This window comes from Sinohyriopsis cumingii, chromosome 2 (genome assembly GCF_028554795.1).
Source record: "Sinohyriopsis cumingii isolate HCF-2022 chromosome 2, ASM2855479v2, whole genome shotgun sequence".
In the NCBI taxonomy this organism is placed as follows: domain Eukaryota; kingdom Metazoa; phylum Mollusca; class Bivalvia; order Unionida; family Unionidae; genus Sinohyriopsis; species Sinohyriopsis cumingii.
This window is the reverse complement of record NC_142962.1, coordinates 72,676,258-72,689,036: the sequence shown is the minus strand read 5'-3', so window position 1 is coordinate 72,689,036 and position 12,779 is coordinate 72,676,258. Positions and strand designations below refer to the sequence as shown.

At 38.9% G+C, this 12,779-nt stretch overlaps 1 protein-coding gene across 1 annotated transcript in view; it reads left to right on the top strand.

Annotated features, from left to right (window-relative positions):
* Positions 1–211: 211 nt before the first annotated feature.
* Positions 212–12,779, top strand: part of LOC149805159 (uncharacterized) — a 28,628-nt gene continuing 16,060 nt past the window's right edge. The window contains exon 1 of the mRNA XM_089947902.1: positions 212–4,048. Coding sequence (XP_089804028.1) covers positions 232–4,048 — 3,817 coding nt within the window. The 5' untranslated portion in view covers positions 212–231. The remainder of the gene's footprint in view (positions 4,049–12,779) is intronic.

Below are 12,779 nucleotides of genomic sequence, written 5' to 3'. Positions count from 1 at the left end.
TTGTTTAATGCTTTGCCTTGAGAATTGTATGAATTAGGTTATAATGTACATGTATTATGGTTTCAACAGAAAGGAATGTAGATGGCTGCATGTTTGCAGTCCACTTGATATACTAATCATTTTGATGTTGTAAGTGAAGCACACAAAAAAACATCAGGACTGCAATAAAACTCATTTGTAATATTCTGTTTTATTTCATCAGGTTGTCCTCAGCAGAAGTCTTGCTGAAGGATGTCTACTGGATCCTTTGATGATTCATCCAATTTAGTTGTCACTCTTTCTTCTCCAACGAATGAGGAAAAGGAAGAAGTCTTTTCTCATGCAATTGAAAAAGAAAGTCAGGTACATCATGCTATTTCTGCACCCAAAAAGTCAAAAGGATTCAGATTTTTCAAACGTGTCAAATCCCCTTTGAAATCTCCAATCAAGTCTCCTTTGAAATCACCTTTTAAATCTCACTCTAAGTCCGCTTCAAAGTCTCCTTCAAAGTCACCATCAACAGAGAATCTCACTGAAGAATTTACAAGCTTGGACCAGAGGCTAAAGGAGAAAACATCAGAAGAATGGCAGGCCTTCCACGAAATGCAAGAAAGGATCAAGCAGACTGTGCTGAAAACTCAGACTAGTCTAAGCAAATATTCTGGTGACTCCTCCACATCTGGAGATTCTGAATACACGGATTCACCAAAGAGATCTAGTTTGGCAAAATGGGCTGATTTTGATGATAATTCCACATTAGCTTTAGAGGAATTAGATAATAGCAAACTAAATCCCACTATCAATATATCTTGGACCTCCTCTGATATCGATAATACATTTGAACAGAATTATGTAGAAAGGTCTGGAGGATGTTTTTGTTTGGAAACAATACCTGGAGTTTCTCCTCCCATATCACCAGGTCCTCCAGTGAATAGTCGAAACTCCAGCTTGGAGAATTTACTGTCAGAAGAGGCACAAGGCATCAAGACAAGAATGGCAGATGTTCCTGAGGTAGATCTGTTAGGGCTATCTGTTGATAGTCAAGGCGACAATTGGACAGATGGAAATGCAATGTCTCTCAATCAGGATCTGCTTAGTCTTACAGGGCATAACCATGCCCCAGATGAGTCCACATCCAGTGGATACTCATCATCCTTTACCCAAGATGCTTTTATTATGGAGGCATCAGGTGGCAAAATCTCAGTGGGTGGCACAGGAAAAACCCAGAGCTTGGAAGGATACTCATATTCCATTCCCTCAGTTAAATCTCAGAGTCATAAGTTGTCACAAAGATCCACACCTTTTGATCAAGCACAAGAATTCAGTAGCCTTGGTGGTGTAGTTGAACTCTCCGGAGATAATTCGAACCAGACAAAAGCAAGTTCTATACAGACATCAGATGTCATGTCTAGCTTGGTGGATGAATTTCTTGATTTGGGGAAAGATTCATCAGGCTCATCGCCTCGCTTATCATCCTCCCCAGGTATTCATTTTGGAACAGACTCCAGACCTGCATTATCAGGAAGCATGCCTGTGGTGTCATCTACCCTCAGCACACTATCTTATGGACAGCCAACGGTTGCTAGATCCACTGTAGAACAGGATATTATGGCTAAGATTATTCGCAATTCCCCCAGCAAAGCACTTACATCAAAACAGACACAGGAAGCTGCCCCTACAAAGCTAGATGAACCTTTTGGCTTTGTGGCAACAGAAATATCTAAACGGCTTGATCATGGTGCCAGTGCTGATTCCCAAAACAGACCAAATAGGAAGGAAGCACAAGAACAAGAATCAAAATGGGCAGCAAGGGTTAATCATACTAGTAAAGATAGTGTATGTAAGAATCCTTTCTTCAAAGATGATATTGAATCAATACAAGGTGCTGATTTTATATCTGCTTTCAATGATGATCCCTTCAAAACTGAGATATTTGACAAAGCAAGTGAAGCTCATGGTGCTGATGCTTCATTTGGTGATGTATGGGATTCAAACACGGTGGGCAAGAATGCTGACGTGGAAGTAGAGACTGAGTTGAGTGATCTTGACAAAGCATGGGAGGCTTTAAATCAGAATAAAAGTAAATTGGCAAATACAGCTTGGGATACAGGTAGTTTGAACTGGACAGCTGATTCTGTTCAAGTAGAGTCCATAAAAAATCCTTTCCAAGATGATTTCTCAGCCATGGAAAATATAACTGTTGATACTTCAGCATTCATTGATAGTGATGGTCCATTATCAGTTTTAAATAACGCATTAAACCCTTTCTTGAGTGGTGACTTCATGGACTCCAGTACAATTCAGGCATTTACTCCTGGAACTAGTAACCCATTTTTAGAGTTTTCTAATGACTTTGTTGAATCCAAAACAGGAGTGTCAGACTTTGATAAAATATTTGGAGAATCAGCAGAAGAATCCCATTGGGAAGAAGCTGCTCCTGCTATGGATGATGATTTTGATCCATTCAGAGTATCCTCCTTTCAGGAGAAACCATCAAAAACAGCTACAGCCCCAGATGACATGGATTTTTTTGCTGGGTTTTCCCGCACCAATGATCGAGAAACTGTCAGATCATCAGGTGACAGCAAAGACTTCATGCTAGAGATCAAGCCAGCTTTGGAAACTGGAGATGTTTTCAAGGAACCTCCTCCTGCTCTTAAACCTCCTCCACGACTATCTCGCTCCCCTCAACCTCCAAGAGAGAATCCATTTGACAGAGATTCTCCTCCTGAGGAAAATTTTGCTAAGTTTGAGATAATGGACAATGAGAAGCCCAAAGAACCCATGAAGAGTATATCTACAACCAGCACTTTCAGTTCATCTGAGGAAGAAGACAATATAGAACCTCTTGAGGACTTCCACCCCAAATTTGAAAAAGAGGGTTGGAAGCTTATGTTGAGATATCCAACAAAAAAGAAAATAACTGGTAACAGATACTGGAAAAATGTTTTTGTTAAGATTGAGAAACAGAATGAAGGCCCTCCCATAATTAAAGTCTACAATGAGGAGAATGAAGCTACATCCATTCAGGAGTTAGTTCTGCAGCCATGTTATTCTCTGTCAGAAATGGCACTGCAACAGTATGACCATTATGGGAAGATTCACACTCTCAAAGTGCAGTATGTGTTTTACAGGGAAAGAGTTGGACTCCGTGCGGAGAGGATTACACCCTCATTTGTTAGGAAACCCAAAGCAACAATGATTCTGGATCACTCTCCTCAAGTGTCTGAACTACTCAAATTTGGCAGTCTTGACAGAGATGAGCTTGCCACTTTTGTGATTGAGGTTGAGGATGCTTTGATGCATCTTGAGGCTCACAGGGAGAAGACATTAACTTATAATAAAGATGAGGTGACTGTTGAGCTATGGGATGAATACAAGGCAGAAATTGGTAAGGATGGAAAGGTTTTATCCCAAAGAGCCAGAGTAAGGATATTTGTATTGGCATTTGTGACTGGCATGCCAACATGTCAGATTGGCATCAACGATAGGAGACGAAGAGGGAAAGAGGTTGTAGGTAGACATGATATTATACCCATAAAGACAGAAGAATGGATAAAGTTGGAAAACGTTGAGTTCCACTGTTCCGTTGATGTTGCTGAGTTTGAAAGGTCAAACAATATATTGTTTCGTCCTCTGGATGGTTGTCAGTTTGAATTGATTCGTTATAGAGTTCGACCACGATCCAATAAAGAGCTTCCTCTGCAGCTCACAATACAGCAGATTGTCAAAGACAGACGAGTTGAAATCCGCTGTGACTTATTAGTAACAGGATACCATGCATACAGTAAAAAACATGGACAGTTTCCATGTGAGGATATTGAAGTTCACTTCACAATTCCAGAACCATGGATCTACTTACTGCGATATGAAAGGAGGTTTGGCTATGGCTCCATAAAGTCAGCTACAAGGAAACCAGGAAAGATCAAGGGTCTGGAGAGGTTGACCATGATGGCCCAAGGGACAATAACTCCTGCTCTCATGGAGGCTGATGTTGGTGTGGCAAAATATGAGCATGTGTACAGAGCTGTAGTGTGGAGGATTGCCAGGTTGCCAGAGAGAAGTCATGGTAAATTGTTGTTTTCATGGCTTTCCATTCTTCTCCACTCAGTAACTTTATATAAGGAGAATTTCTATAAAAGATTTTCACACATATGACATCCAACATGTTCCCATATTTGCATGCTTGAATGTTTGAGAGGGAAAAAGGAATTCTTACTTTCAAACCACAGTATTTTGTTGGGTGATCTGCTAATGATTTTTAGCTCTACTGGTCATTGACCAGATGAGCTTATGAGTGGTCATCGTTCATTGTCCACCATCCATTAGCACAAATTTGTTATCACTATTTCCCTAAACTGATTGAAGGATTGCCATGAAATGTTTCACATTCATTACTAACTAGGTCATGTTGGTTATAAATAGAAATTGTGCTGCTCAGACATCCAGTATGGTGACCACAAATGCCATCTTAGAAATCTTGTATTTCCTACTGCTCCTGAATTGATGATCAAATCAGTATGGGGTTTTCACTGAAAGACTTCTTATTATGCCCAGTTGGTCCTAATTTTAAATGTTACTTCTCTAACATCCAATATGGCCACCTTGAAAATTTTGTTATTGCCTCTTCTTCTGAAGAGAATGTGATATCAGCCTGTGGATTTCACCAGAAGACTTATTGTAATGTCTAGTTGGTCCTTGATGAAAATGATCCTGCTCAGACATCCAGTATGGTCACCATAAAAGTCCTGTTTTTGCTAGTCCTCTTGAACAAATCATCATAGCACTTCTTACTGTGTCTAACTGGTCTTAGTTAAAAAAATTGCTGATTTGATATCTAGAACTGTCACCACAGCAGCTGGTTATTTTTTTTTTATCTCTTCTCCTCCTAAATGGAAAACCATATTGACATGGGGTTTTGTGGGAAGACTAATTATGGTATCTAGTTGGTCCTGAATGAAACTAGTGCTGATCTGACATTAAATATAGCTCATACAATGAACATATTAAAAGCCCTGACACTAATTCTCCTGAATGGATGATCACATTAACATGGGGTTTTCACCAAATGGTATTTAAATTTGTGATTTTATCAACCATTAAATTCATGAAAAGTAATACACACCAAGTAAAATAAAATTCATAGTAACCTACCTTTTCAGTCAAATTAATAGTAATTTAGTCATTGAGGATATTTAAGTTTATTTATTGTCTAAAATTTTAAGAATTCAGGTCAGGAAGAAGTTAAATCTGTCTTGTTAAATGTCAACTTTCATGTAAGAACAAATCAGTTGATTTGACAGGTGAAACATCATATTCCACTGAGCTATTGTTGCATTGCTAATGACGTTGTGAAGAGGTAAAGTGTTGTGCTTATGTGTTTGTTTATTACATGTTCATTACATCCTAATATATTTGACCCTTTTTCACTTACATTGATTAATATTGGTATGTGAATACATCTCAAGGAGAGTAACTCTGTTGTACCAAAATGCAGCTAAATGTGACCTAAATTTCATGCTTCAGTGACTTTTGTACTTTTAGCTGTTCATTTGCTATACATATAACCACTCCAGTGGCCTAGTGGTTAGAGCGTCCGCCTCAGATGTGGGAGGTTGTGGGTTCGATCCCCGGCCGAGTCATACCAAAGACTTACAAAAATGGTACTAACAGCTGCTTCGCTTGGCGCTCAGCATTAAGAGGTTAGTGTTAGGACTGGTTGGCCCTGTGTCAGGATAATGTGACTGGGTGGGACATCAGGATATGTGTCTGCGGCATGATGCCCCAGTGCTAGACATCACTATAAACTGTCACACTGCAGACATCATAGGATATGACTGAAACATTGTTAAAGCTACGTTAAAAATCCAAATGACACACACACACACTCATTTGCTATACCTTCATTATCTTAAACCCTATTACACCAGCAACCTTTCAAATGGATATCTCGATTCATCTTAAGGAGAGTCACTCTCTCTCTCTCTCTTTTGGTAGTCTCTCAAGCTGAGGAAGACAAGTGTGATCTCATTGACGGTCAATGCGCATGTGGCTCTGGAGTCGAAATTCCGATGCACATGGGCAGTTGCAGGTGGGGCATGGGACACTGGTGGTTGTGTGTGGCTTGGATACAGCTCTTCGACGTCTCTCACGAGCTGCAGCAAGACACTGGCGGTGGTCAACCTTGAAGGTGGAACAGGCTTTTCTGGTCAGGGATCACCAGTGTCTTCTGTCTGAGGTAGAGAGCTCAATCTGGTGGGGTTGAAGGTCTGTCCATTTTGATGTGTGTCTTGGGATTTTCTTTGTACCTCTTGCGAGGGCAGCCTTAGTTTCAGTTGCCCTGGGCTAGCTCACCAAAGAACAGCTGCTTTGGGATTTTCTTTTGATCCATGCGGATGACATGACCAATCCAATGAAGCTGGGCCTGGATTAGTTTGGCTTCAATGCTTGTTGTGTTGGCTTTATCAAGGACTTCCTAGCTGGTGATTCGGTCCAGCCACTTGATCTACATGATGGGTGTCAGGGAGTTCTGGTGGAATTGTTCCAACTGACTGATATACCTTTGGTAGACAGTCCATGTTTCACAGCCATACAAGAGAGATGGGAGGATAACTGCATTGTACACTTTCATCTTTGTTGACAGGTGTATATCCTTGTGCTATAAGACTTTGGTTCTCATTTGGTGTCATCCTAGTGCTTGACTGGCTTTTTGGATCCTCACGGTGACCTCTTTGTCCAGGGAGCCATCACTGGATGTTGTGCAGCCTAGGTATTTGAAACTCTCCACATTCTTAAGCTGCGTGTCGCCAATGGTGATGCAGGGTTGTGAATAGACAGTGTTTGGGGCAGGCTGGAAGAGGACTTTTGTTTTTCCCAGACTAATTGTGAGCCCAAAAAGGTTGGAGGCTTCAGAGAACCTGTCCACGATTGCCATTAGATGAGTCTCTTCATTTGCCATGAGGGTACAGTCATCTGCAAAGAGTGCTTCAGTAATGAGTCCTTCTAGCATCTTGGTTTTTGCAGCTAGGCAATGGAGATCAAACACTGATCCATCCAGGCGATATCTAATTTAGATACCAAGATGAAGGTCACGGATGGCATGAAGCAGTACCTGTTTGAAGAAGATGTTGAAGAGTACCAGAGTGAGTACACATCCCTGTTTGACACCGTTAGATATGGGAAATTTCACAGAGGGTTCACCGTCTGAGAGAATCTCTCCAGTTGTGTTATCATGGAAGAGCTGGATGAGGTTGGTAAACTTCTGAGGACACCCAAGCTTCTTGAGTATTACCCACAGTACGTCTTTGTTGACCGTATCAAAAGCCCTTGTCTTGTCCATGAAGACGGCATACAGATTCATGTTATGCTCAAGGTACTTCTTTTGGACTTATCTCACCATGAAGATCATGTCAACGGTGCTGTGGTCTAGGCAAAAACCACACTGAGACTCTGGGAGGTTATCTTTTGAAACTGCCGCAATAAGCCTGTTGAGAATGATGTAAGCAAGTATTATGGAGAGCAAGGAGATGCCTCTGTAGTTACTGCAGTCCACATGTGTGCCTTTATTCTTATAGAGGGTCACAATTGATGCGTTGCAGAGGATATCTGGCATCTCCTCTTCTGTCCATATGCTGATTAGCACATCATGGAATGACTCCAGAGTCTGTTCACTGAGAACCTTATACACTTTGCTGGGATACCATCCTTTCCAGGTGACCTGCCACAGTTCATTTGTTTAATGGTCATCCTCAACTCCTCTATTGTTGGGGGAACGTCCAGTTGGTCGTGCGTTGGCTGTTGGGGTATTTGGTCCAGAACAGATTGGCTGATTGATGAGGGCAGGTTTAGGAGCTGACTAAAGTGTTTTTTCTATCTGTCCTTAATGCCAGCCTTGTCCTTTATTAGTTTACTGCCATCTCCAGCAAGCAAGGAGGCAGAGCCAGACTTGAAGTGTTGAAGATTGACTTGATGGCATTGTAGAACTCTTTGGAGTTGTTAGTATCAGAATAGCAAGGCAAGGCGTTGCACTTCATCAGCTTTCCCTTCCCACACATGGTCATGCATCTTGCGGATTTCTCTCTGTGCCTCAGCTTGATAGGATTTGAAGCAGTCTTTTTTGGGGATGGAGTTTGTGTCATTCTGCCAGTCCATGAATGCTTTCATCTTTCTGGCAAGCAGATCTTCAATGGCACTGTTGTTCTTGTCGAACCAGTCTTCTTGGAGCACAGAGTCACCATAGCTGTTTCTCTTATCATGTCCCTGAGCCTGTTCCATTTCTCTGAGGCATTTCCACGTATAGGTCTGTTGGTGGACAGCTTGTCATCTAGGCTTTTCTGGAAATTGAGCTGGGTAGAAGGCTGCTGGAGTTGGACAATGTCAAATGCTGTCTACAAGTTTAGGACACCTTGGGTGATGTGGGGCAATGCACAGCTTTAGGGTAGTTCGGACAAATCTGTGGTCTGTCCAGCATTCTGCTCCTCGCATGGCCTTGGTGATGAGGACATCGTGGGCATTGCGCTGGCAGAGACTATTACATGTTACATGGTCGATTAAATGCCACTGACGAGATCCTGGATGCATTCAGGTGTTCTTGTGTTTGTTTGCTATTCTGAACATTGAGTTTGTGATTAGGAGGTCAAATTCTGTGCATTTATATCTTAAGGAGAATAAATCAATCACATAAATCAAGGTCACTGTAACCTCATTTTCCAGCACAAGTTTGTTGTGTATTTTCAGCTATTCATTTACTATACCTTAAGTATCTTAGAACCAATTTCACCAGCACTCTTTAAAGTTGATACTTGGGTGCATCTTAAGGAGAGTAACTCAATCATAGAAATCTTGGTCACTGTGACCCAATTTTCTAGAAGTTTGTTGTGTATTTTCAGCTATTCATTTATTACACTTTCTATATAGTTTTTTTTTTAAATTTTCATTTATTCCTACATTATGCACTACATATCTTGAACCTCATTACATCTAAGGAGATTAAAAGAACCATACCAAAAGTAGGTTATTATGACATCATTTTCATGGTTGAGTGTTGCTGTTTTCCTTCTCATCCACATCCTTCCATGACATGGTGACCTTGACTTGAGACAAGTATGCTTGAATATTATCAGGCTAGCTTGATTGACTGTCATGGCACTTAGCTCCCATTGCCTCAGCATTAATTCTCCATGTTTATTCCACATGTGTTCATTTTGGCCAGGGGATTCGTTCACATATCAATGTTGTGGGAAGTGAGACAATATGTGGTTTTGATTAAAGTTTTTCATTTGCATTATTTCCAAAATCTTTGATATGTTCTCATAATACTTTGCATAATTTTTATGAAACCTGTCCTTTTGACCTTGGGGTCATATGGAAAATTTATGTTTATGTTTTGGTTAGAATTGTTACTTTGCTTCTATTTACTATGATGACTGTTCTTCACTCTTGGTATGAATCATCATGAATATTATCAAGTTAAAACAATTCATTCTGCAACATGTTTGCTTGCCCCTTTGACCTTGTTGTAGAAATTTGTGTTATGATTTTGGTCAGTTTTTTATTTCATTTCCTTTACGTTTCCTAATTCTCTAATAGATTTTTTTGATGCTTTACATGATTCACATGAATCATCATAAAATCAAGACACTTGCTCAACCCATTACCTTGGAGTTAAGGTCACATAGAAAATGTGAGATGGTTTTGATTAATGATAATTTTCATTTGATTAAATTTCCTAAACCCCTTGATGGATTCTCTATATACTTGGGATGCAGTTATTATAAAGCTAGATAATTCATTCTATGACATGCATGCTTACCCTTTCAAATTGAGGTCAAGGTCACTGTCATAGAAAATTCTTTCCCCTTTGACTTTGTGGTCAATGATATAGCAAATATTTGTGTTAAGAATTTGGTTCAAGTTGTTTTATCTGTTTATATTTCCAAAACCCTTTGGTGGCAGTTGTTCATACTTGGAATGTATTATTTTGATGAAACTAAAACAATTCATACTGCAGCACACATGCTTTCCCATTTAATCATGGGATCAAGGTCATAGAAATTTGTATTAAGGGGTGAGTTAAACTTCTCATTTACGTTTTATTTCCTAAATCCCCTGATAGATTTTCTACATATTTATTCAAAATGAATCATTATGAAAAGTAAGACTATTCATTCAGTGACACACTTGCATGCCACTTTAATCTTGTAGTCAGGTTCACAATGATAGAAATTTGCATTATGCGTTTGGTTGAAGTTCTTAATTTATTTATATTTTCTAAATCCCTTAATTGATTTTCTTCATAATTGGAAAGATTAATTAAGAAGCGAAGACAATCCATTCTGCAACTTGCTTGCTTGACCTTTTGACTTGGGATCAAGGTCATATGTTTTGCAGCAGTGCTTTGATCATGGGTTCAACATGCAGGCCCTGTCCTTATTGTGTTGTTATTGTTACTAAGGACTATTATTTATTTGTCACTAAGTGTGAGACACACAACACACATACAAGTTAGGAAGCTTAATTGTAGCATCAATTTACTTCATGTCATAATCATTATACAAGTAACCTTATGGTTAGAAATTCCTTAATGTAGCAAACCCCATATATGACCCCAGAGAGCATTTAAACATAAAGAGAACACTTAATAAAAGATCATGATGAACAAGTTTCATTAATGTTTCCTTTTTGGAAGCCCTTCATTTCCACAGCTAGAAAACTAGTAGAATGTGAATAGATATTAGAGTGTAAAAATAAATAAAGATGGATATAACGGACTCTGTCATGACCTTGGAAAGTATTAATTTATATATGCATGGCTCAGCAATTTTATTCCACTGCTACTCATTTGTGGTTTATAAAATTCTCAAATATAGAAAGAAGCACTTGCGAAAATTATTTTTGGTCAGATATATATCAGGAACTCAATTGCAAAGAACATGAACTTAAATTCTTCACAACAGATAGTCTTTCAATTTAAAAAAAATATTCTAATCATGTTTTGGAAGCTTTTTAGAAGAAAACAAGCTTAAACATTACAGAGCACAAAACCAAAAATTGAATTTATTGCCTTCCTTTTTATGTGATTATGGTCTTTTTAGAATAGTGCTTTACTGATGTACATGTACTGAATATAAATGGAAGAGTCAAAGGAAACTCAGGCTGGTATGACCCTTTGCATGGCACTAACATTGATTCTTTTAAGTGTTTGTATAAATAGATAATGTGCACTGGTTGGAAATAAATTCAACTTTTCCAGACAAATTAGCTGTTAGGTCCCTGCATACAGTTATGATTTATTCAAAGACATAAATGATACCACTCCTAGGTCCCTGCATACAGTTATGATTTATTCAAAGCCATAAATGGTACCACTCCTAGGTCATTGTATACAGTTATGATTTATTCAAAGACATAAATGATACCACTCCTAGGTCATTGTGTACAGTTATGATTTATTCAAAGACATAAATGATACCACTCCTGAGTCCCTGCATACAGTTATGATTTATTCAAAGCCATAAATGATACCACTCCTAGGTCCCTGCATACAGTTATGATTTCTTCAAAGACATAAGTGATACCAGTCCTAGGTCATTGTATACAGTTATGATTTATTCAAAGACATAAGTGATACCACTCCTAGGTCATTGTATACAGTTATGATTTATTCAAAGCCATAAATGATACCACTCCTAGGTCATTGTATACAGTTATGACTTATTCAAAGACATAAATGATACCACTCCTAGGTCCCTGCATACACTTATGATTTATTCAAAGACATAAATGACACCACTCCTATAATTTGTGTCCTTTACAGACCTTATCAATGTGATAGTCTTTGAATCTGTCACAGTAGTAATTTTATTTTTCACATTTTATTGGGATTTTCATAGTTCAGCCGAGCATATGCTGTTATGATGTCCAGCCATGCTTCTGTTACTAATTTCATTTTCACAGCATAACTTGAGTTCTCCACCAGCTACAGTTACCAAACTTTGTGGATGGCTTGCAATTGGGTTAAGGAAGAAGCCCATTGATTTAGGGTTAAAAAGGTTACTGCAGAATAGCACTAGTTCTACAGCACATATTTGGACCAAAATCAGTGGCTGGCATGCATATGAGATTTATAACAAACTTGTTGATTTAGGGTCAAAATGTCAAGGTCAGTGTGATTAAAAGAAGGAAAATATTTTCTGCACAATGATATTCCTTTCATACATCACAGACCTGGACCAAACTTTGTGGATAGCGTGTACTTGACATTAGGCAGAAGCCTCTCAATTTAGGGATAAAATGGTTAAATGTCAAGGTTACTCTGGCTAAAAGAAGAAAAAGAATTTCTACAGAATAACATGAGTTCTACATCACAAACCTGCACCAAACACTAAGGACTACTTGCATTTGGATTAAGTAAAAAGCCTAATCATTTTGAGGTAAAAAGATCAAAGTTGCTGTGACTAAAAATTAAATTAGTGTCTCCACCATAACATTAGTGGTACAGACCAGAATCAGTCATGGTTGGCTTGTACCTTGGGTAAGGAACAAGTCCATTGACTGTGTATTTGGGTGTGGAGAGGGTCAAAAGTCAAGTTCAATGTGCCTGAAAGAAGAAAAATTATTTCTGCATCAAACTTTAACTTTTGACTTTATACATTGATCAAAATTTGTGGAGGGCCTGATGTAAAGTTTAGACAAGGCCTAGGGTATTTATTTTAGTGTCAAATGATAGGCCCGTCGTGGATCTGTGAAAAGTGGATTTTGCAGAATAAAATTTGTAGGTCCCTTCTTTTGTGGATGGCTTA